This window comes from Mytilus edulis, unplaced genomic scaffold (genome assembly GCF_963676685.1).
Source record: "Mytilus edulis unplaced genomic scaffold, xbMytEdul2.2 SCAFFOLD_184, whole genome shotgun sequence".
In the NCBI taxonomy this organism is placed as follows: domain Eukaryota; kingdom Metazoa; phylum Mollusca; class Bivalvia; order Mytilida; family Mytilidae; genus Mytilus; species Mytilus edulis.
In genome coordinates this window covers 41,136-67,201 of record NW_027267608.1, presented here as the reverse complement: position 1 = coordinate 67,201, position 26,066 = coordinate 41,136, and the positions used below count along the sequence as shown (strand labels likewise).

At 33.7% G+C, this 26,066-nt stretch overlaps 2 protein-coding genes across 4 annotated transcripts; both read left to right on the top strand.

Annotated features, from left to right (window-relative positions):
- Nucleotides 1–2,450: 2,450 nt before the first annotated feature.
- LOC139505674 (tubulin beta-2 chain-like) lies at nt 2,451–6,962 on the top strand (the record flags this gene model as incomplete). The annotated part of the gene is given in 3 exon segments (XM_071295163.1): nt 2,451–2,559; nt 3,396–3,751; nt 5,960–6,962. Coding segments are annotated over 3 exon segments (1,284 nt in total), but the record flags the coding sequence as incomplete, so codon positions are not given.
- An 8,929-nt stretch (nt 6,963–15,891) lies between these two features.
- LOC139505673 (tubulin beta chain-like) lies at nt 15,892–25,743 on the top strand. 3 transcript variants are annotated; one of them, XM_071295161.1, is made up of 5 exons: nt 16,089–16,344; nt 19,738–19,946; nt 20,670–20,778; nt 22,901–23,256; nt 24,435–25,743. In XM_071295161.1, the coding sequence occupies exons 4-5, from the start codon at nt 22,951–22,953 to the stop codon at nt 25,245–25,247; spliced, it is 1,119 nt and encodes a 372-aa protein (XP_071151262.1). In that variant the 5' UTR covers nt 16,089–16,344; nt 19,738–19,946; nt 20,670–20,778; nt 22,901–22,950; the 3' UTR covers nt 25,248–25,743. The 3 variants fall into 3 exon arrangements, with proteins under 3 accessions (XP_071151261.1, XP_071151262.1, XP_071151263.1); XM_071295162.1 differs by having other exon boundaries at nt 16,176–16,344; nt 19,738–19,855; XM_071295160.1 differs by lacking the exon at nt 19,738–19,946 and having other exon boundaries at nt 15,892–16,344.
- The last annotated feature ends 323 nt before the right edge of the window (nt 25,744–26,066 follow it).

Genomic DNA, 26,066 nt, shown 5'->3' with positions numbered 1-26,066 from the left:
GGCGTTTATATTAAAATGTTCCTGGTACATAGAAGCAAATGTACAGAAGACGGCCAGACAATGAGAAGAAAATATCCTGGGTATTTGTTCATAAAATATGCAGAGATTGGTTCCTTGTTGAAGAAATGTCCACTTATTGCCAGAAAACCTTTAAGTGACAGGATCTGACACGGATAAAATCCTCAGCCTATAACGCTATGAATCGTCATATATGTACCATCTAGCCATTTTATTAAATAAGAACAGAAAACTGAAATTTAATCTTTTGGTATCACTTTTAATTAGACTTTAGTGCTATTAAAATTAGGCTCATACATTTTCGAAAATGATCTGGGTTTGTTCAGTACGCAAAACCCCTGCACACAAACCAGCTGATTTTCCAAAATTCACTTATATGAATGATATTTCCAAAGACGAGTCGGCCATTATCGACTATGACGGTAATGTTAGACACAGACACAAACGGATCAATAAATGTAAACAAATCATCTTATAGGTTGTATTGAAAACCTAGTCAATCTTTCACAGCCATGTTCTAAATCGATCAAGTCACCGGCTAGTGCAAACTTCGGCTATAGTACATAATACAATGCCTCAAATCCAGTGATAATGTGAAAAGGGCAGTTATAGAAGATAGCGTTCCTCCAAAAACAACGAAACATAAAACCGACAAACAAAAAAGAAAAAGAAGGGTCCAAAAGAGTTCCAAACCACATGAGAAGAATGTTGACAACCCGAATCAACCAACTCTTAATCCAATTTAACCTGACTCAAGCTAGCGTCAAGCTAGCGAACAATAAGTCAGCGAACAATAAGAAATACGCGCCAAACTGATCCCGCCTAAACACCGAAGACTTATATTAACATGAAACGTCCAATTTAAAGAGATGATACGTGTTGTTAGCCCGGACAGTAGAACAGACAAATCTCCAACTACAACACCTACAGATAAACCCATGAACGCACATCACATAAGCCAAAGGCACCATAACAATCAGTGAAAATGAGCTTTCAATTGTATACACTTGAATATCCAGTTAATGTGAATTTATGTTTGTGTTTTTCCCTAAATAATGTGAAAAAAAAAGAAAAAAACGATGTATGATAAATATTATGATACTTTGTCAAATGACCGGCTTCGTTTTGTTTGTTTGCTTCTTTTATTTAGATGGATATTATGCTTCAATGTAAACAACTGCTATTTCAATATTGGAAGGTAAACATGACAGTACATGTAAATGTACTTCTGTGTTATCAAACCGAAGATCATAAACATTTCTGTTTAGACTGTCAATAAATGTTTTCATAGTGTTTTAAGAAAATTAAAAAAAAAAGCGTTTGACTATGACTATATGATTGACATCACATATATATTATTAGAATTTAAAAATATGATGGGCTATACAACTTGGGACTGATTCACATCATACTTGTTAAATGCTTAGTTATTGCACTTACAATGTACATTTTTGTATTATTACCATTTGATCTTTAACCTCCAGTTGAATTTTCAAAACTTTAGTGCAACAGCAAACAATTGTTCCAAACTATTGACAGACACAGCCATTTCAAATTGATCTTCAACATCAATGTTTGCAAATTCAAATATTTTCGAAATTATATTCATGCATGTAGCTATATATATAGCGGGGGCATCATCTTTGTCTAGCTTGTTTTTTTGTTTTTGTTTTTAGGTCTGCTTCAATTTGTTCGAGCTTCGGAATAAGCCGTGTTAACCATATCACGTTACCGGCTAAAAAGCGGTTAAAAGCTAATGGGTGAACCCCGCTGACAAAAGAAGATTGCGACAGTGGTAAGAAGAACCTTTTCTACAATCGACCAACTTATGAAGAGGATGAAAACATTGCCATAACAATGTTGTAGATGGTACAGTTCCGGGCAGTGTACATACATTATACAACCAACATAATGGCATCGTAAAATCGGCAAACCTCGGCAAATTCCGCTGCCGATGTGTGCCGAATGAAACATCGCAGTGTCATTTTTTTTTTATGAAAATTAGATTATAATGTAATTTCATTTTGCAGTGACTTGACTATGGCCTCGAACATTCATCCTTTGTCTGTGTGTGGTGGGGTGGGGTGCGTGACCCTCATGGGAAGTCAAGGTCACCCATAGAAAAGTCAATTTCTTTACAATGAATAATTGTTTCAGAATGGAAATGATTTTTTTTTATTTGAAAATTAATTTTAAAAAACTTAATATATAAATAAATAAAACAACAGTCATCAAAAAAAGTATTTTTACTGTATGTTTTCATGGTTATTGACAAAATGTTATTTTTTTTAGTTTTTTTTACTAAAGTAAAGTGGGAAAAAATGTTATTCTGAGAAAAATCCTATGCACTCCTACAAAAGATGAATGGATTGAACCTAACCTAACCGGTCAATAAATAAGTTTCACAATTTATTTAATATTTTTCTCTATAGTTCTGGGAAGTCATTTCAGACGAGCATGGCATAGATCCAATTGGAGAATATCATGGCGATTCTGATCTACAACTTGAGAGAATCAGTGTTTACTTCAGCGAAGCAAATGGTATGTGAGGTTTCATGATGGGGCCCCAGGAGGGCAACCCCTTAGGTCAAAAGGTCATCTTTAAAAAGTGTCTCAGGTCACGAGGTCATTTTTAAGCAACCATAATGACACAGACATGTGCTGTATGGATAATGATAATGCAACATTTGAGTAAGGTCATGGATCATTTTAGATGAGATGTCTGGTTGCCTGCCAAACTACCCAAGGTCGCAGGTCAGAGTTTACCGTGTTGAAGCCACCATGATCAAATGATGATGTTAGACGTTTTTACATTGATCATAAACTATCTGTTTTGCTTCAAGTCATAAGCCCTAGATTTGAAATCAATTAAATAAAAGATAAATAAATTATATTAAACAAGTGAAAAGGAGGTACGGCTGTGTATATAAACGTTGATTAAACTTTCCATTCAGTGTCAATTTCACAATGTACACCTTGGACTTATTCTGTACATAGTGCATCTTATCTATCTATTGGAATCTACAATGATTAAAAAAAAAATTAAAGGAGAAAAATGATAAGGTAAACAAATTGTGTTACATGAACAATATAAGATTCAAGTCTGCTAGGTAAACCTCAAATGAAATTGATTCCTTAGTAGACATCATCGTACCTAGAATGTATAAACCTTATTTTAACTAATATACCTTTTTTCCAAGATTGAGAACCTAATGAATAAAAGGTTCTTTTTTAATTATCCATCAACTGCAGCTAAACAAATATGTGAAGTTAAAAATTGAATATATAGTTGATAACATCGAAAAAATGTTCCGAGTCACCAACAATATACATGTATACCCTTTAAACTAAGTCTTGCATTTTTCATATAATTGTAGGAAACAGATATGTTCCTAGAGCAGTTCTTGTTGATTTGGAACCTGGTACCATGGACTCTGTACGCTCGGGTCCTTTTGGGCAACTATTTAGACCTGACAACTTCGTATTTGGTCAGTCTGGTGCCGGAAATAACTGGGCCAAAGGTCATTACACGGAAGGAGCTGAACTGGTAGAGAATGTTGTGGATGTCGTAAGAAGAGAGGTGGAAACATGCGATTGTCTACAAGGTTTCCAGTTGACACATTCTCTGGGTGGAGGAACAGGATCTGGCATGGGAACACTGTTGATCAATAAAATCCGGGAAGAATACCCAGACAGGATTATGGTCACATTCTCCGTAATGCCATCGCCAAAGGTAAAAATATATATGTCTTAATTCACCCATTAAAGTACATGTTCATGTGTCTTTTGTCCTTAAATTGAAAAAAAAGTGTTGAAGTGAGACAGATAGATTGAATTTTAATGGTTATTGTAGCATCCAGTGGAGAATAATGTGGCAACAACATTTCACTCATGCAAACACTGAGAATTGGAACAATTCTGACATTTTTGTACGTTCTCCGCGCGCACGTTACTCATTTTAGAGCTCACACGATAAAACGTCCTCAGTGAAAAATGGTAATAATGGGGGAAAATAGAATGACCATAGGAATAAACTCCTCACGTACCAAATTTAATTATTTTTTTCTATGCTGGCTGATTCTCTGTAAATATAAACAGCTTGTCAAGAAAGAACTAAATAACAACGAATGATTATATTCAGTCTTTGAATTAAAGTCACTCCGCAAAAAATTGTGCAAAAGAGTTTCCATTCACGTCAACAAATCAAAATACTTCATAGTATGTATACGGCATATTCAGACTTCTTTCTTTGCTTCTAAGGGAATGGGGACCACAAATGCCTCTCCTCTATTTATGTTCTACCTAAGAATTTCCTGCAAAATTAGGAGTCGAGCCAGTGATTTATGGCATCAATGGATATCCATGACTGCTAAAGAAGATCATGAATTTATCATTAAAATTTTCCTTGACGAATGATTTTGTGCGATTTTTTATTTGAAATGTTCAATTATTTTTAACACATGTATAGAAAATAAGGGAATAGGGTAGGCATACTATGTGAACGGCTCCCAAAGTAAGGTTGTGTTTATAACAGCAAAAATATTAAAAAAAAAATATTGAGAAAATAAATAAGGTAGATGAAATAAAAGTGTTTGGGGGGAGGGGGGGTGTTATACCTCAAGCCTAGTATACTATTCCCAGCCGAGAACATATAAGTGGATGTTCATGGGTCTCCGTTGTAGCAGAACTTACAAATCATGCAGCCAAGTATATTTGATCATTTACGCTTTATTCCACTTAGTTTACGTGCACACACTATTCCACTTAGTTTACGTGCACACACTATTGTTCTGTAGTCGGTCCTATAGAAAGTTGTATTTGAAGCAATAACATTCTTTCTAATTTCCATACGGACATCTTTAAATATAAAACACGATCTCCAATTCTCAAACGTCCATTACATACATGTACGCTTTTGGAATCCGAAACCTCATCCGGGACACTTTCCGCGCCACATGACGCTGCTGCTGATATTGAATATTTGCGCACGTGTAATAACCGTATTGATATCCCACACTAAAATACAACATGTACAAAGGGAGACAATTTAATCCGAGTTATCCAAAATTATACTGTTTACTAAATTTCCGACCGTGCGAGGGCTGTATAGCCAGTCAAGGTCGTTAAAACTCGGAGTCTCCAATCATGTTTACTAAATACTATGTTAACTGTTCAATGATAATATATATTATCATATTATGCTTCATTTACATTCAATTCTACAATAATACGATCTACAAAAGTCCATTTAACAAAGGCATGCACACGCGTATCCCTTTCATCACATAAAGATAGACTTTACAACACCCGTGCTTTGAATAAAACATTTGTATTATTAAACGATTTAAAGTAATAATTTACATGCATGGAAATGCTGCTGTTTTATTGAGCATGTGCCATTCAGATATTGTGGGTAAGACATGCCTGGGGGAATCCCTGTTCAAATTTTTAAAAGTGGTGCTTCAATTTTGTTAGTACATTAGGGACATGAACACCTAAATATAGCCCAAAATACCATGTATGATAGATTTTGATTAAATTTTTAGTATTTATCCAAAAATGTATACAAGAAGAAATTTAGAGGTTTTACATACGTTATGCTTTTAATTGTCCTAAGAGGTGAATATATCTAACAGAGACTATAAAAAAATCAGTTATGAACTCCATATTCTTCAAATGGCAAAAATATTAATAAGGTATGATAAAAGACAACCACTGACTGCTGGTTCCTAACTTAAGACAGGTTCATCAACATGTTTACTGACCTTTGATTTGCACAAAAAATGAAATGCTCGGTTTTAATCATTTCTCCATCAAAAATCTTATGATATTAACATTATTATTAATAGATATATGTCTTTAAATGTTTATTGATTCAATATTTTCATGATGATCAATTTTAAGCACTTAATAAATTCTGTAATATTATTTCTATTACAAGGTTTCAGACACCGTTGTTGAGCCATATAATGCAACCTTATCTGTTCATCAGCTTGTTGAAAACACAGACGAGACTTTCTGTATCGACAATGAGGCTCTCTACGACATCTGTTTCAGAACATTGAAGTTGACCACACCCACATATGGAGATTTGAATCACCTTGTGTCCGCTGCAATGTCAGGCATAACAACATGTCTTAGATTTCCCGGACAATTAAATGCAGATTTGAGGAAATTAGCCGTTAATATGGTTCCATTTCCTCGTCTTCATTTCTTCATGCCAGGATTCGTACCTTTAACATCACGCGGCAGTCAACAGTATCGGGCACTTTCTGTACCGGAACTGACACAACAGATGTTTGATGCAAAGAACATGATGACGGCTTGTGACCCTCGCCATGGAAGATATCTGACCGTTGCTTGTATTTTTAGAGGAAGAATGTCAATGAAGGAGGTTGACGAACAAATGCTTAATATCCAAAACAAAAACAGTTCATACTTTGTAGAATGGATTCCAAATAATGTCAAAACGGCTGTTTGTGACATTCCACCAAGAGGCTTGAAAATGTCGGCTACTTTTATAGGTAACAGTACAGCAATTCAAGAAATATTTAAGCGAATCTCTGAGCAGTTTACAGCTATGTTTCGCCGTAAAGCTTTTCTTCATTGGTATACTGGTGAAGGAATGGACGAGATGGAATTTACCGAGGCGGAGTCGAATATGAACGATTTAGTTTCTGAATACCAACAGTATCAGGATGCAACAGCAGACGAACAGGACTTTGATGAGGGAGAGGAAGAGGAAGAGGGAGAAATGTAAAATGTAAAAAAAATGAACTGTGCGCAAAGTATTGATTAAAAAAGATTTAGCTTTATACATTAAGGCAGATTTAACATTTGAATTTCATTTAATGAAGTACATTTTAATTATTCGTAAAGCAGATTTCAAGAAAACGTTTTGCACAAAAATCAATTTACTTAGATTATTAAATAGATCAATGTGACGCTGTTTTAACTATTATTTTTGTGCACACAAAAAAACATGGCAAGTTTTAATTGAATAGGTTTTTGTTCCAAAAGGAAAGTTCTGACTTTCAGGTTTGATGATTTTATATTTTTTTATTCTTTATTTTTATACGACCGCAAAAATTTAAAATTTTTTGGTCGTTTATTGGTATCACGTTGGCGTCGTCGTCCGAATACTTTTGTTTTCGCACGCTAACTTTAGTAAAAGGAAATAGAAATCTATGAAATTTTAATACAAGGTTTATGACCACAAAAGAAAGGTTGGGATTACTTTTGGGAGTTTTGGTTCCAACAGTTTAGGAATTAGGGGCCAAAAAAGGGCCCAAATAAGAATTATTCTTGGTTTTCGCACAATAACTTTAGTATAAGTATATAGAACTCAATGAAATTTAAACACAAGGTTTATGACCACAAAAGGAAGGTTGGGATTGATTTTGGGAGTTGAGGTCCGAACAGTTTAGGAATTAGGGGCCAAAAAGGGGCCCATATAAGCATTTTTCTTGGTTTTCGCACCATAACTTTAGTATAAGTAAATAGAAATCTATAAAATTTTGACACAAGGTTTATGACCATAAAAGGAAGGTTGGGATTGATTTTGGAAGTTTTGGTCCAAATAATTTAGGAATAAGGGGCCCAAAGGGTCCAAAATTAAACTTTGTTTGATTTCATCAAAAATTGAATAATTGGGGTTCTTTGATATGCCGAATCTAACTGTGTAGATTCTTAATTTTTGGTCCCGTTTTCAAATTGGTCTACATTAAGGTCCAAAGGGTCCAAAATTAAACTTAGTTTGATTTTAACAAAAATTGAATTCTTGGGCTTCTTTGATATGCTGAATCTAAACATGTACTTAGATTTTTAATTATTGGCCCAGTTTTCAAGTTGGTCCAAATCAGGATCCAAAATTATCATATTAAGTATTGTGCAATAGCAAGAAATTTTCAATTGCACAGTATTCAGAATAGCAAGACATCTTCAATTGCACAGTATTGTGCAATAGCAAGAAATTTTCAATTGCACAGTATTGCGCACTAGCAAGAAATCTTCAATTGCACAGTATTGTGCAATGGCAAGTATTTTCAATTGCCCAGTTTTGCGCAATAGCAAGAAATATCTAATTGCACAATATTGCGAAATAGCAAGAAATTTTCAATTGGAGTTATCTTTCTTTGTCAGGAATAGTAGTTGAATCAACATAAATCATTGTTTTATACAATATACAATGTATATTCACTTTTACTACCAACTGACAAATTAAAACAATCGTGATAACAAGCACTTTTTTACATTTTAATATTTTATGATGTATTTAAATGAGTATTTATTGTTAGGGGCCATTAGAAATTTGAATTGAGATCAGTTTTGGAATAAGGGAAAGGGGGATGTGAAAAAAAAATGGGGGGGGGGGGGGGGGGGGGAGTCAATTTTTCTCATTTCAGATTTCATAAATAAAAAGAATATTTCTTCAAACATTTTTTTGAGAGGATTAATATTCAACAGCAAAGTGAATTGCTCAAAGGCAAAACAAAAATTTTAAGTTCATTAGACCACATTCATTCTGTGTCAGAAACCTATACTGTGTCAACTATTTAATCACAATCCAAATTTAGAGCTGAATCCAGCTTGAATGTTGTGTCCATACTTGCCCTAACCGTTCAGGGTTCAACCTCTGCGGTCGTATAAAGCTGCGCCCTGCGGAGCATCTGGTTAGTCAATGTTTTTAGGATTGCTTCTTTGATTTGGAGTAGTTTTACTTTGTTTTTTTTATGAATTTAAAAACTTACCGTTCCTGTATGACTTTATTAGTCCATACAGAGGTGTTAAAGAAAATAAAAAGAAAAAATTAACATTTATGCGCAATAATCGTGATGACTTCAAATAATAATTGATTTTTTACGGGTTATCATTTTTGTAAATATGTTTTTCTTTCATTTGTTTAATTTAAAACATGACTAGTAAGAGATAAATCGTTATATTCACATAAAAACAAGTATACACAACACTTATTCCTACAAAACTCAGATCAAGTACAAATTTGGGTAGTGTCACCTTTACCGTTCTTCAGTTGTGTCTCTTTATAACTTTATATGATGCAAGCGGGGCATCATTTGTGTCCTATGGACAAATTCCTCATTTATAATTGTTTAAATTACGTTTGAACATTCATTGTTTGCTTCAAAATAAAGACATTCTAAACTGATGTGTTACAGTAGTTTGCTTGATACAATTGTCACACCGGGTATCCCGATCTGAAATCCGTGGAGGGATTCAAATCCCGAGATGCAATTATTCGAGGCCGCAAACGGTGGGTAAGTCAAATATGGATCCGATTCGCACAGAGGGTGATGCTACGTGGGAGTCCGATCCAGATTTTACTAATCCACCGAATGCATTCTAGTGCAATTACTCCTCGGGATTCTGGTCCCTCCGCGGATTTTGGATCTGGACACCCGGTGTAATTGTCGAACACAAATAATGTAAATGTTAAAAACGAGCATCAAAATGTATGACATTGTGACAACGCCATCTGTAATAAAATAAACTTTTATTGTCTCGCTTGCAACCGAAGTCGAGAAGGCGAGACATAGCGATCCTAGATTCCGTCGGCGTCGTTAACATTTAGGTTTAGTCTGCGTTAACGTTTGTACATACAAATGATATACCTTTGTCCGACTTTCAAGGAATCTTACGAAAATTTAACAGAAGCTTCTAAATGATCAAGATGGAGCATCCAAAGCAAAAATTCAAGAACATATTTTTAACCGGATTTTTGTGACAAAAATGTCGGTTATTGATTTGGGGATGAGCGGCCGGTCGGTCGGCCGGGCGGCAACCAAATGTTGTCCGTGCATTTACTCATGAACCGTTCAACAAAAATTTTAATATGTAATTAAAGTTGTTTCTGACAACAAAATGAAGGTCAAGTTCAATAATGACGATTTTGACTTTTACCGTTCATGAGTTATGGTACTTGAAAGATTGTAAAATGGCATTTCCAGTCGTGTCCGTGTATTTACGCATGAACTGTTCAACCAAAACTTCCCAAATTTGAATATGTTGTTACTGATGACAAAATGGAGGTCAAGTTCAATAATGACGATTTTGACTATTACCGTTCAGGAGTTATGGTTCTTGAAAGATTGAAAAATGACTTTTCCAGTCGTGTCCGTGCATTTACTTATGAACTGTTCAACCAAAGCTTTTCAAATTTTAGTATGTTGTTACTGATGACAAAATGGAGGTCAAGTTCAATAATGTCGATTTTGACTTTTACCGTTCAGGAGTTATGGTTCTTGAAAGATCGAAAAATGGCGTTTCCATTCATGTTGTTGCATTTACTCATGAACCATTCAACCTAAGCTTTTCAAAATGAATATGTTGATACTGATGACAAAATGGAGGTCAAATTTGATATTGACGATTTTCACTATCACCGTTCATCAGTTATGGTTCTTGTGATATTGGCAGGACACAAATAAATGTTAATAAATCCGGTTTGCTGTCGTTGTGACAGCCTCTTGTTAATTTATTTATCAGCATTTTAGTAAGAAATTTAGCGTTTTCCCACTGTCATTTAGATATTTAATGACCAAGAAACCTTTTTATGCCCCCGCCTTTGCGGAGGGGGTATTACGTTTTACCCTTGTCCGTCTGTACGTCCGTACGTCCCAAATTGGTTTCCGTTCTCTAACTTTAGTTTGCCTCAACCAAATGATATAAAACTTGCACACAATGCTTATTACCACAAAACACAGATCAAGTATAAATTTTGGTGGCGTGACCTTTACCATTCTAGAGCTATGCCCCTTTACCAATGGAAAAGTTGCTGAATTTTTCGTTTCCGTTCTCTAACTTTAGTTTGTCTCAACCAAATGTTATGAAACTTATACACAAAGCTCATTACCACAAAACACAGATTTAAGTTTGGTGATTTCATTTTTACCGTTCCAGGGTTATGCCCCTTTAAAATGGAAAAATTGCTGAAATTTTCGTTTCCGTTCTCTAACTTAAGTTTGCCTGAACTAAATTTTATGAAACATATACACAATGCTTATTACCACAAAACTCAGATCAAGCACAAATTTGGGTAGCGTCACTGTTACAGTTCTTGAGTTATGTCCCTTTATAACGTTATATGCTTGCGGGAGCATCATCTGCGTCCAATGGACACATTCCTCGTTTATTTCTGTATGTTACTGACCAATCATGGACATATTTAGGAGGTTTTTTTCAGTCAGCATTCAGGTTACAGTTACAAGTTTTTTCAACTCCAATGCATTTGTAAACGGTTTTAAGAAACTTAAATTGGAAAGCTTCTTCGTGGTCAAGAAATAGCAATGTACATGCATGGCTGATTAAATGAACGGCTTTTGGACAGAAGAAAGAAAACTGCTGTTTGATTTTTATGTCCCCGCCGTAGCGGAGGGGGCATTAAGTTCGTACGTCCCAAAGTTGGTTTCCGTTCTCTTTAGTTTGCCTCAACCAAATGTTAAGAAACTTATACATATTACTTATTACTACAAAACACAAATCAAGTATGAATTTTGGTGGCGTCACTTTAACCGTTCTAGAGTTATGCCCCTTTACAAATGGGAAAATTGCTGATTTTTTCGTTTCTGTTCTCTAACTTTAGTTTGTCTCAACCAAATGTTATGAAACAAAACTCAGATCAAGTACAAATTTGGGTAGCATCACTTTTATCGTTCTCCAGTTATGTCCCTCGCAAGTAAGCAGAGAAAACATAACACATGTGATCGTTAGAAAGGCACATTTAATAATGATCGTGAGGCGGTAAACAGTAAAGGGAAAATAACCCATCGATCATACATGTATAATCATGACACATGGAGTAAGGGAGATAATACAGATTAGTACATGTGACAATCAATACAATACATTGGCGCCTTTATAACTTTATATGATATTGTTGTTATTGGTTTTGGTAGGCGGCTTACTTATATAGTTATATATATACTTTTATATGATATGCAAGCGGGAGCATCATCTGGGTCCCATGGACACATTCCCCATTTTTTTTAATAATTTACGAAACCCTTATTGCAAAAACACTTCTCTATTGGCAGATTATTTATTAGTTTCTGTATACAGATTAAAAAAAATGACCAAAAAACAGATCCAAAACAAATTAAATAGTTTTTTTCTTTCAAGAACAAGGATTCACGCACAAATAAATATCAAGACTTAGTGAAGACATACAGTTCATACACTTCCGGTCTATAATATCTTGGCATAACTTGAGAATGTCTCGCTGCCGATATCTATACTTCCGGTCTATAATATCTTGGCATAACTTGAGACTGTCTCGCTGACGATATCTATACTTCCGGTCTTTAATATCTTGGCATAACTTGAGACTGTCTCGCTGCCGATATCTATACTTCCGGTCTATAATATCTTGGCATAACTTGAGACTGTCTCGCTGCCTATATCTACACTTCCGGTCTATAATATCTTGGCATAACTTGAGACTGTCTCGCTGCCGATATCTATACTTTGTGACCTTAAATATCTCGGTCATTTGTCGGTAAGTAAGTCAAGTCAGTCAGTAAATATATTAATTAAAAGTCGGTACATATATACTGTAATAGTTAGCTATAAACATGACCCTAAGAATGGTCTTACAACTTACTATATATAACATAATACATACAAAAACATCACAATAAGCACAGATTTAGCTTGGAACAAGCACACACAATCATAAACATTTGCACACATAATTATCGAATAAGATGCAGTGAAATAAAGCAGCATATGGATCAAGAACACTTTAAAATGTCACATGAGTACATAAATAATTAGTTGAAACAAAAAATTGAGGGCTTAATAAATACAATTCACAACATAAACCGAACGCACTATTATAAGCATATTATAATAGTAAAAAATGTAGCATATAGCTGGTAGCAAAATTGTAAAACAGATAAAGCAAGACAAGCAGAAGTACTAGTGTAATTCAACCATTGGACATCAAAGTTTGGTATACACAGACATTACAGAAACAGGTTTTTAACACACCACCTAAGTAATATGTAAGTTATAAAATTTACTGGTTAATTGAGGCCATAATTAGGCTTAATGTTGATTGAAACCTCTTACATATAGATATAGAAAATGCAATACGACCATCTTAGCAAGTTACTGACTGCCAAAATAAATAGTTTTTTCCCCTCATAATTTGTAAAATATTTACAGACTAATAGGGAAAATTGAACCTGCGTTACCTTAATCCTAAAAAATTTAGAGAACTACATTACAGATTTCCATTAAGCTTTCTATTCTAAGAGAATTAGAAGTGAAATTCATTAAAAGCAAAAAATAAAAAAAAGGGGGGGGGGGGGGGGGGTAATCGACCTTTTAAGAGAGATCAATCTGAAAAAGTGTGAAACCATGGCAACAAGAAAAGGTTAATTTTGATAAAAATTCAACTTTTTCTCCCGTTTTTAACAAAAACTATATGAAATGAAAACCTAATTTTGGTTTACAATACCCCTTAGTGATACGCAGGTCCACATTGAATTTTAGGTCATATGGTCAAATCGTAAGGTCAAATGTCAAGGTCATGGCATTTATAAATTAATTGTCATTTCAGAAAGTTTAGAAGTGTTTTTTTAAGATATACAAAGTTGTTGTTAAAATAGTCAAACTTGAATTAATATAGGAATCATTCTAAATAAATTTTAATACCAAATATTTATAGGGGAAAAGTAACAAACTTTAAATTTTTTAGAATATGAACCACTGGGAAAAATGCTCCATATTAGATCGAATGGCAATAGAGCACATATATTAAGAAGATGTACTAGTCTACTGGATGATTATATAACTTAAAAATTGATTCCCCACTTCTCATCCAAGTCTGATATGGGAAACCTCAAACATCAATTCCATCAACAAATTAAACAGGTGCATAATGGCATAATGGAATTTGAAGTTGTGATTCTTTGAAGACTTCAAGACTTATGTCACACTTTATTTTTGTTCTAAAGATAAAGGTTAGGATTAATATGTAGGCTGTGCTGGCCAGAGTCAGGAGCCTGTAATTTCAGAGGTTGTCGTACATAAATAAGACAGTTAGTTTTCTAGTTTAAATTGTTTTTACATTTGTCATGTCAGGGCCTTTTATAGGTTGCTATGCGGTATGGGTTTTGCTCATTGTCGAATGCCGTATTGGGACCTATAGTTGTTAACTTCTATGTCTTTTAGTCTCTGTTGGAGAGTTGTCTAATTGGCAATCATACCGTCGTCTCATTGGCAATCATACAACTTCTTATTTTTTTTTTAAAATTTATATTTGAATTGTAGACAGAATACACGGTTAGATTCAGCATATAAAAGAAACCTACACTATATATTCAAATATATATAGTCATTTTTGTTGAAAACAATTAAAATTTAATTTTGGTCCCCGATATGGAACAACTTCAAAACTAGGCCCAAAAATCTAAATCCATGCTTATATTCAGCATATCAAAGAACCCCAATAACTCAATGTTTGTTAAAATAAAACTACATTAATGTTGTACCCTGTGGACCTTAAAGTGGACCAATTTGAAAACCGGGCCCTTAATCATAAATCTAAATACATGTAGTTAGATTCAGCAAAGAACCTCAATAATTCAATATATAATGAAATCAAACAAAGTTTAAGTTTGGACCCTTTGGACTTCAATGTGGACAAATTTTTAAAATTCAGCATATTAAAGAACCCCAAGAATTCTAGACTTTGAATTAAACCCCATTGAAATTGTTAAAAAAAAAAGCAATTTAAACAAAGGTTCATACAATTATTCACAAGTTATTGTCATGAAGCAAGATATTTTCACAGCATTTCAATACGGTCGATATAGACGTCTGTTTAGTTAGGGTGAATTTGGGACAAAAATTTTAAGGGCAAACATGTTTTTAATGCTAAAAACAGTGATTTTTTAGATTTATAAAGTTTTCAACAGTAGCTTATGTTGATAAGTGTACAGATGTACCCGTGTTATTTCATAAAATACACTGTACCTTTATTTTCTTTGGTATGATAGTAAGTGGACCAAGAACAATGTACATGTATATGCCTATTGGGACTAAAAATACATGAAAGTTTTTCGCTAAAAAATGAAAAAACTTTACATCAGCATATATTGTACTTTTTGTATCATGACATCTCAGCATAAAACGAGCAAAAAGTAAACAAAATCTGTTTCCTATACAATGTATCGTCTATATGCATTTTTAGGTGTAAATATGTGTTATTGCCTAAATTGACCCAACATTATTTCCAATCATACATGGCCCAAGACTATTTAAAACTCATGTGGTATGATATTTGTAATTTTGTTTTCCATTTAAGGTACATCATATGTAGAAGAATTATTTAAACTAAAAAACCTTAAAATTTTTATATTGATAGAAAAGGTAATATTTTTACGTAAAGCCACATTTATTTGAAAATATTTATTTTGAGGCACAGGCTTATATAAATGAAAATTTTAATAATTGTAATAAATCTTGAATGAATATTCAGTTGCTTTATGTAAAATGTGAAGAGTCAAAAACTAGTTTTATGGTTCAATAAAGTCAAAATAAATTATTGCTATTCATTATAAATAAATTTCTATTAAAAATAAGGCTCAAAGAACTTTTTGTATTATTTATATTAACAATAACAACGTACACACATGTTGGCGTATGAATACACAACGTCAGAGTGGGCGTGTCGCCATCAAAATTGACAACATCGAAAATAAAACTAATAACTTTAACCAATCAGAAGACAGTAAAAACACAAAATTTATTTATTCTTGTATGTAACTTATATTCAACCATAACGTATGTCTCTTAATAAACATCTTGTTTATACTTACGTGATTTTATAGTTGTCCAATATCCCAGAACTTGGGTAGACAACGGGAAACGAAGTCGGTGGAAACTTCACTCCCGTTACATATATATTATGAACATTGATGAGGGTGATTGATCATTAATAAAAAAAAAGTTTTTTATGTTACAAATCATGTGTGTAAACATATATTATATATATGCTGATTACCAATATTCTTATTCTTATTTTTGTTCCGGATATCAGGTGTCAAGCGTTTGATCTTTTAATTTACATGTCTAAGAATGGCAAAAGTCCGCAAAAGTGCTTTTATTTTTACTTTAATCCATAGTTAATCACACTGTTATTCGCCCTTGAACTTGTGTACATACAGACGGTGCAGTAGAAATTCGTCATCACTTGACTTATTTATTATTAGTGAACATTTGTGATTGTAAGCAGCACATTAAATAATGAGGGAAATAGTTCACATACAAGCAGGACAGTGTGGAAATCAAATCGGTTCTAAGGTAATTATTTAAGTTTAATGATATCAATTTTCTGTCCAAATGAATCCATTGAAATTAGTAAAGAGGATTAACCAGAAAAAATAACAAAATATTTACAACATACATTTACGTTGCATAGAATTTTAAAGTATTTGCCGGGAAGGGTTTTTAAACATTCAAGTGACTTCTTCTTCATGAATAGGCAGCGTCGCTCCCAATTATTTAAAGTTAAATTTAAAGGGCGGGCACATATGTTTTAATATCATGAAATAAAATGGCCGATATTTGTCGATAATTGACTGTAATACCATGAATGCGTAGATGATGTTTACATTCTAAATAACCTTGACAATGGGTTATATTTAAACTGGTACAGTTGATTGTTTTATACGAATACAATAATGTAATGATTAAAAAAAAAAATAAGATGATTTATTTCTTCAAATTGGGGGGGGGGGGGGGGGGGCGGGGGGGGGAGGGGGGGGTGCAAAATCGTTTTTCGTCATACACCACTCAAACTAAATCCGGTGACACCCCCCCCCCCCTTTATTTTCATATACACTTCTATTTAGTTATGGTCACCAATCATTTTAGATTTACATGACAATACCAAATTTGTATTGTATTGTATAAAAACGAAAATGTCCATAGCATATCATCATGATCATTTTAAAACAAAATTATGTGTTAAGTTTTTGAGACATGACAATTCAAGAAAATACACTTTTTAGCCGCCTTTTAAAACAAGGGCGCTTTGGTTTTTCTTCTTCCTTTTTTTTGTGAATATATTTTTGTGAATATTGTTTATTATCTTAACAAATTTTCAATGATTTTTAATGTGTTCTTTCTTTTATCCATACAATATTATTTCATTTATGGTTCAATAGAGACGTCCTTCAATTCAAAATTTTACAAAAACTCGTAGAATGTGCAATTAAGTATCAAATGGCTTTCAACAGTAACATCTTGCCCGCTGCAACATAACATTTCGATTTCAATATAAGGATTTCATCATGTTTTATACAACTAGTCTCAGCACTGTCGATCGATCAATATATGCAACAGACATTTTTATTTTACATGCAACAGACATGACTCATTCAATTATGGATCTGTAAGATCAGGTTAGATAGAGTACAGTCTGGTTAAGTTGAGACATTATATAATAATCACATGCATACAATTATTTTCCGTTGTTATTTTTGTGGTGAAGTCACTAGATTTAACAAAGTGCAATGCAATCCCTAGAGTCACTTCCTTGTAATAGTAACATCTTTGTATGAAGGTCTGGATGAGGGTTACAGAATAGAGAATAACTGCATGGTCAAATCTTACAGAGTAAAAAAGGGCTTAAAATTGAGACATTTACTCTGTTTGGGTAAAATTGATTCATTGTCATTTTTATGATGCATCAATATTATAGTTCTGTGACTGTTTTAAAACAATGTAACATCGATTCATGGAAAGTTATATTTTTACCCAATTTTATAGTGACATACACCAAAATATTGTTCATGTAAGCAGCAAAACAGTCGCTATCAATATATGATCATGATAATGGGCATCTTCGCTAGCCAAGGGTTACGATCCACTCCCGCTCTCTTCACGGAGCGGGAGTGGATCGTAACCCTTGGCTAGCGAAGATGGATAATGGGTGGTTATTTTTAAATGTCCAGTGTACACGGAGTTATTGCTTTCACGAGTAATTTTGAGGTGAAAAAATAAACTACGTCTTTGGCACAAGAGGTGCTTTTTCTACCTCTTCTATTCCTTTGCTATAAAAAGAAAATGTTATGAACTGGTGCCGCTTATTTATCAGGATTAATTTTTTTAGCAAGGGACAAACGATTTTTTGCGACCGCAAAAATTTTGCGGTCGTATATTGGTATCACGTCGTCGTCGTCAGCTAGCGTCGTCCGAAGACGGATGGTTTCCGGATAATAACTTTAGTATATGTAAATAGAAATCAATAAAATTTTAACACAATGTTTATAACCACAAAAGGGAGCTTGTGTTTGTTTTTGGGAGTTATGGTCCCCAAGGTTTAGGAATAAAGGGCCCACAGGCCCCAAAACAAGCATTATCTAGTGTCAGGACAATAAGTTGTCTTTCTTTGTCCAGAATGGTTGTTGAATCACCTAAAACCAATGCTTTATGAAATCTTCTTTGAAAACTGGAGTTAATATGTTTCTTTGTCCAGAATAGAAATTGAATCAACTTAAATCAATGCTATATACAATATACAATGCAATATTCACTTTTACTACCAACTGATAAATTAAAGCAATCTTTACCATTCAGTGATTACAAACACTTTGATTACCATTCTAGGGTTATGCCCCTTTACAAGTGGAAACATTGAAGAATGTTTCGTTTCTGTTCTCTTAACTTTAAGTTTGTCTCAACTAAATTTTTCTCATTTCCGATTTCAGAAATAAAAAGAAAATTTCTTCAAACATTTTTTTTTTGGAGAGGATTAATATTCAACAGTCAGCATAGTGAATTGCTCAAAAGAAAAAAAGAAATTTAAGTTCATAAGATCACATTCATTCTGTGTCAGAAACCTATGCTGTGTCAACTATTTAATCACAATCCAAATTCTGTAATTTCAGAGCTGTATCCAGCTTGAATGTTGTGTCCATACTTGCCCCAACCGTTCAGGGTTCGACCTCTGCGGTCGTATAAAGCTGCGCCCTGCGGAGCATCTGGTTTTAGATTCCTACAAGGAGCCAGTTCTGCCATTTGTAACTTTTCGATCCTTATCGCTTTACTTACATTTACGTTAATGAAAGTGAGCGAGAATGCCCGAGAAGTTAGGATTGCTTTTTGATTGGTGCTCTATTTTAAGTAGATTTCTTTAAATTACAAAAATAGATTTGTAAATTACGCAAAAATAATTCATTGTTTAGGGTAAATAACGCACTTTACAGCGACTATTAGGGTTGGAAATGCATAGTTTCAATAAATAATTGGGTTCTCCTTTGAAGCAATTGGTTACTTTTCAAACCCTGAGAAGGACAATTGAATTGGGTTTTCTATTGTTTTAATTGCGTAATTACGCAAATACGCAGCTTATCTGGAGCTCTGCAGAAAACAGAATAATGGTAAAATAAAGGGCAGAATAATGGGCAAAAATGAAGTCAAATAGTCCTTCTTGTTATTACTGCTTAATTTATTGCACTGACCATGTACATTTGTTTTATTAACATCTTCTGTTTAAACCTTCGGCTAAATTTGCAAAACTTTTGTGTAACAGCAAGCATTTCATTGTCCTAAAATATGGACTGACACTGCCATTTCAAATATAAGTACTTCAACATCAATGTTTTCGAATTCAAATATTTTCGAAATTATATTCATGCATGTGGCGCGGGCATCATCTTTGTCTAGCTTGTTTTTTGTTTTTGTTTTTAGGTCTGCTTCATTTGTTCGAGCTTCGGAATAAGCTGTGTTAACCAAATCACGTTACCGGCTAAAAAGCGACTAAAAGCAAACGAGTGAAACCGGCTGAAAAAAGAAGATTACGACAGTGGTAAGAAGAACCTTTTCTACAATCGACCCGCTTATGAAGAGGATGACAACATTGGCATAACAATGTTACAGATGATGCAGTCTCGAGCAGTGTAATTTAAATACACCATACAACCATCATAAGAACATCATATATTAATCTTTAAACCTCGGCAGATTGCGCTGCCAAGGTGTGCCGAATATAATTTCGTCTAATTTTCTATAAAAAAAATATACGTAGTTTCTTTTTCTGTTTAGTTTCATATTTGGACTATAGATGATATAATTACACGAGCATAAACGGATGTCTTTCGGTTTTAAAAGAAAGCTTATTGTCTATGTACATTTCAGTTATGTTACTTTTATGAAACAATTTATCTTACGCTTACCGCCGTACTTTATGGACCAACTGTTTCACTACGTTTCGGTTAGACTGGCGATGGCGGGTGACTTAAAAAATGAAATCCTACTTTTTTGGAAAATGAATCATGGTGTGATCATAGGTTAAAATTAGTCAACAAATGGTCAACAAATTAACAAAATATGAACAAGAAAATCAGATTATTTTCAAATAGAACATTCAGGGGATACACATGTTCAAATTCAGAATCAAAATTAATCTAATTTATATCTCTTTCCCATTAACATGATTAATGAATTTACTTATTTGTCCGAGTAAGAAATCTAACGACATAGATTTATTTTTATTAAAGTAAAGTTGAAAAACATATATGGTCCCGAGAAAAATCCCATACACCCTTACAAAAGATGAATGGTCGGAAAGAAACTTTGTCAATAAAAAAGCTCCACAATTTATTTAATATTTTTCTCTATAGTTCTGGGAAGTCATTTCAGATGAGCATGGCATAGATCCAACTGGACAATATCATGGCGACTCTGATCTACAACTTGAGAGAATCAGTGTTTACTTCAGCGAAGCAAATGGTATGTGAGTAACAGTGACATCTTCTTCATGTTAGTCGTTTTAACATTGATCACATGTGTATGGCTTCAAGTCATTAGCTCTATATCTAAAATCAATCAAATTAAAAGATAAAGCAAGTGAAAAGGAGGTAGAATTGTGCTTGATAGCATTAAATAAGAAACTTTTCATTCACAATGCTAACAACAATATTCATCTTGGGCTAATACATTAATTATATATGATCTATCAATTAGAATCTATTTATATATATATAAACAATATATTTTCTAAACTATAATGGCAATAAGAAAGAAATCGAAAAAAAAAACTTGAGATCAAATGGTAAGAACTTAGTAGAAGAAAACACCTTATCCGGATAAGTTCTAAAATTACACAACTTTTAAAACCAGTTGAAGCTATCTGGGGCCTTGTTCAAACAATTAGACACAACATTTTATGTCTCTGAAACAATGTATTGTGCATAATTTTTGTGCACCCGCCGTAGCGGAGGGGGCAATAAGTTTTCCCTTGTCGGTCTGTACGTACGTCCGTACGTCCCAAAATTGGTTCCCGTTCTCTAACTTTAGTTTGCCTCAACCCGATGTTATGAAACTTATACACAATGCTTATTATCACAAAACACAAGTCAAGTATGAATTTGGGTTGCGTCACTTTTACCGTTCTAGAGTTAAACATGTTAAATCCCTTAACAAATGGGAAAATTGCTGAATTTTTCGTTTCCGTTCTCTAACTTTTGTTTGCCTCAACGAAATATTATGAAACTTATACACATTGCTTATTACCGCAAAACACAGATCAAGTTTGAATTTGGCTGGCGTCACTATTACCGTTCTAGAGCTATGCCCCTTTACAAATGGAAAAACTGCTGAATTTTCCGTTTCCGTTCTCTAACTTTAGTTTGCTTCAACAAAATGTTATGAAACTTATACATAATGTTTATTACTACAAAACACACTTCAAGTTTGAATTTTGGTGGCGTCACTTTTACCGTTCAAGAGTTATGTCCCTTTAAAAATGGAAAACTTGATTGCTGAATTTTATCGTTTCTATTCTCTTACTTATGGTAGCCTCAACCAAATGTTATGAAACTTATACACAATGCTTATTACCACAAAACACAGATCAAGTTTGAATTTTGGTGGCATCTTTTTTTACTGTTCTAGAGTAATGCTCCTTTACAAATGGAAAAGCTGCAGAATTTTTCGTTTCTGTTCTCCAACTTCAGTTTGCCTCAAACAAATGTTATGAAACTTATTCACAATAATTATTACCACAATACTAAGATCAAGTATAAATTTGGGTAGCGTCACTTTTACAGTTTCTTGAATAATGTCCCTTTATATCGTTATATGGAAACGGAGGCATCATCTGTGTCCCATGGACACATTCCCCATTTATTTTAATACAGACATGTTTAAGCCATCGTAAAAACATAAAACAAAATATTTTCAATGGCTATAATTTGTCTTTTAACAATAATGAATTGGTTCTTAAACTATAAAAATTTTGATTTTTCCACCTTCCAAACTTTTCACTCCCTCAGCTCAATGCTTATGACCTTTTTTTTTTTTTTTGTTCTGCTTTCCCTCAACAGGAAGTTGTCCAAGTAACTGTTTTTCCCGGATTGGACTAAATAGCGATAAGGTGTATAGTGATACCTGTCAGATAGAGCAATATCAGATACAATTCTGCCTGATATATATACCTCGAATGACATCGATTTATTAGTAGACATGATCGATCATCGTACCTTGAATTTTACTTGTATAACAATGTTATTTTAACTTGTACCAATTTTGCTAGAGTAAAGTCGAATGAATTTTATTTTTTTTCCATTTGTTATACACCAACTGCAGGTAGGTAAATTTAGTGGAGTAGGAAAATACAAAATGCAAAATCATTAAATGTACAGTACTTGGAAACATCTGGTACTATTATCCTGATGTTATTGTAATAGTTCTAGGTAACAAAAAAATCTACCGACCGTGCGAGGGCTTCCTTTATAGCCAGTCAACGTCGTTAAAAAAAATCATAAGTAAGTAAAATATCTGAGTCGAGTCACCACCAAGGTAAAATCTATAGTTTAAAGTTTAACATACATTTACATCTATATAATTATAGGAAACAGATATGTTCCTAGAGCAGTTCTTGTTGATTTGGAACCTGGTACCATGGATTCTGTGCGATCGGGTCCGTTTGGGCAACTATTTAGACCCGACAACTTCGTATTTGGTCAGTCTGGTGCTGGAAATAACTGGGCCAAAGGTCATTACACGGAAGGAGCTGAACTGGTAGAAAGTGTTGTGGATGTCGTCCGAAGAGAGGCGGAAACATGCGATTGTCTACAAGGTTTCCAGTTGTCACATTCTCTGGGTGGAGGAACAGGATCTGGCATGGGAACACTGTTGATCAGTAAACTCCGGGAAGAATACCCAGACAGGATAATGATCACTTACTCTGTATTCCCATCTCCAAAGGTAAAACAAATATATGTCTAATGTGTCACATTTACCTGTTAAAGTACATGTTCACATGTCTTTGCCTTTGAATGAAAAAAAGAGTTTAGAAGTCAAACCGAATTAAATCTTAGACTTGGTACAATCTCAGATGAAGAACACTTACATTTCAATCCTATGTAAATCAAAATTTATGAAATATTACTCTTTTTAGAACTTGAAGTAAAAAGTTTATACATGTTTTTAACAGTCGGATTTCGAATTAAATTGTGAACTTATTTTATTAGTATATGGGTTGATATCACACACTTTATATACAAAGGGAGACAATTCAATCTGAGTTATCCAAAGTTGTGATGTTTACTTTTATACTATGTTAGCTGTTGCTTCATTTAGATAATATTCTACAAGAATAAGATCTACAAAAGACACTTTTAACCAAGGCACATATATATCCTCTTATTACATGAAAAGAGACTTTCCAACAATTGCTTTGAATAAAATAAAATATTTATTTATTTAATTTGTGATTTAAGGTAATAATTCAGTGAATGGAGATGCTGCTTTTTGTGATCATATCAGATTGGAACTTGGATTAAGCATTCTTAACAAATGACAGCTATCTAGTTTGAAATATCTCCTGAATCTAGGTCTCTCGATTAAATCTCTGGAAATGGAACTATTATGTATTTCCAGCTATGGGCATGTGTCATCCAGATATGGTGGGTAAGACATGACCAGAATCCCGTTTAAACTTTCATAAGCGTAGCTTTCAATTTTGTTTTGTTTTTGAGACCTGAACACCTGAAGATAATCCAAAACATCATTTATGACAGATTTTTATAAATTTTGATTATTTATCCAAAAATGTATGTAAGAAGCCGAAACTTATTTAGGGAATTACATTCGTTAATATGCTTTCCATTGTCCCAAAAAATGAATAAATCTAACATAGGCTAACAAAAAATCAGCCGTTTTCACTCCAATATTCAAATGACAAAAATTAAGTAATATGTTTACTGGCCTTAAATTTGCATGCAAAAGAAAGTCTCTTGTTCATTCCGTTCTTCATCTGGAACCTTGTGTAAATACATGGATGTATGAACATTGATGGGTATGTTTTAAATTATTTATTGATTAACCAGTTTCCTAATAAATTAAAGCACTTAATAATTTTTGTAAAATTATCTTTTTACAAGGTTTCTGACACCGTTGTTGAGCCGTACAATGCAACCTTATCTGTTCATCAGCTTGTTGAAAACACAGACGAGACTTTCTGTATCGACAATGAAGCTCTCTACGACATCTGTTTCAGAACATTGAAGTTGACCACACCCACATATGGAGATATGAATCACATTGTTTCCGCTGCAATGTCAGGAATAACAACATGTCTTAGATTTCCTGGACAATTGAATGCAGATTTGAGGAAATTAGCCGTTAATATGGTTCCGTTTCCTCGTCTTCATTTCTTCATGCCAGGGTTTGCACCTTTAACATCACGCGGCTGTCAACAGTATCGTGCACTTTCTGTACCGGAACTGACACAACAGATGTTTGATGCTAAGAACATGATGACGGCGTGTGATCCTCGCCATGGAAGATATTTGACTGTTGCTTGTATTTTTAGAGGGAGAATGTCAATGAAAGAGGTTGACGAACAAATGCTAAATGTCCAGAACAAAAACAGTTCATATTTTGTAGAATGGATTCCAAATAATGTCAAAACGGCTGTTTGTGACATTCCACCAAGAGGCTTGAAAATGTCGGCTACTTTTATGGGTAACAGTACAGCAATTCAAGAAATATTCAAGCGAATCTCTGAGCAGTTTACAGTCATGTTTCGCCGTAAAGCTTTTCTTCATTGGTATACTGGTGAAGGAATGGATGAGATGGAATTTACCGAGGCGGAGTCGAATATGAACGATTTAATTTCTGAATACCAACAGTATCAGGATGCAACAGCAGAAGAACAGGACTTTGATGAGGAAGAGGAAGAAGAAGAAGGGTAAAATGTTCAAAAACTGAACTGTGCGCAAACTATTGATTAAAAAAGAAGTTAGCTTTATACATTAAGACAGATGTGACATCTTGAATTTCATTTAATGCAGTTCGTTTTAAAATATGTGTAAAGCAGATTTAAAGAAAACATTTTGCAACAAGTAAACTTAACTAAGATTGTTAACATAAGATTAATGTGACCCATAGAAAGTTTTCATTGCATAAACTTTTGGTGCATAAGGCAAAGTTTTACTTTGTAACATTTATAAATTTGAACTTATCGTTCCTGCATGACTATATATTAGTCCAAAATCTTCTAAAGTCTCACATTTCATGCAAGGGACGATTTTTGTTGTCCTGGAGTTATCTACCTTTCTTCATGTATTGTTGTTGACCCTTGAAAAGTTTATTCTCTTAGTTGCTATCTCCATGATATTCTCTGATCTCTTTATATATAATATTTTCATCAAACCGTGTGTGTCACATTAAATCATATATAGTCATAATGGTGTACTGAACTTTGTTTTAATGAAATTTGCTTTTAGCAAAGATCGATTCCAATTACATATTATAACGTACAATTCTATATTTTAAAATTTAAACAAAAAATATATGAAATTTAACATGGTACTGGATTAATTTACAGCTTTCTTTTTTCCATTATTTTGCAAATATTTCGGCTTGTTTTCCATGGTATGCTGAATTTAAACACGTACTTAGATTTTTAATCAGATGTTTGTAACAAAAATGTCGGTTATTGATTTGGGGATGTAAGGCGGGCAGTCGGGCGGGCGGCAACCAAATGTTGTCCGTGCATTTACTCATGAACC

Bases quoted from the DNA above. Each gene is read 5' to 3' on its own strand.
- LOC139505673 (XM_071295160.1), top strand. From the start codon at position 16,288: ATGAGGGAAATAGTTCACATACAAGCAGGACAGTGTGGAAATCAAATC. The intron at 16,345-20,669 runs GTAATTATTTAA...TTTTCTCTATAG, and splicing joins GAAATCAAATCGGTTCTAAG to TTCTGGGAAGTCATTTCAGA. The intron at 23,257-24,434 runs GTAAAACAAATA...TCTTTTTACAAG, and splicing joins CTGTATTCCCATCTCCAAAG to GTTTCTGACACCGTTGTTGA.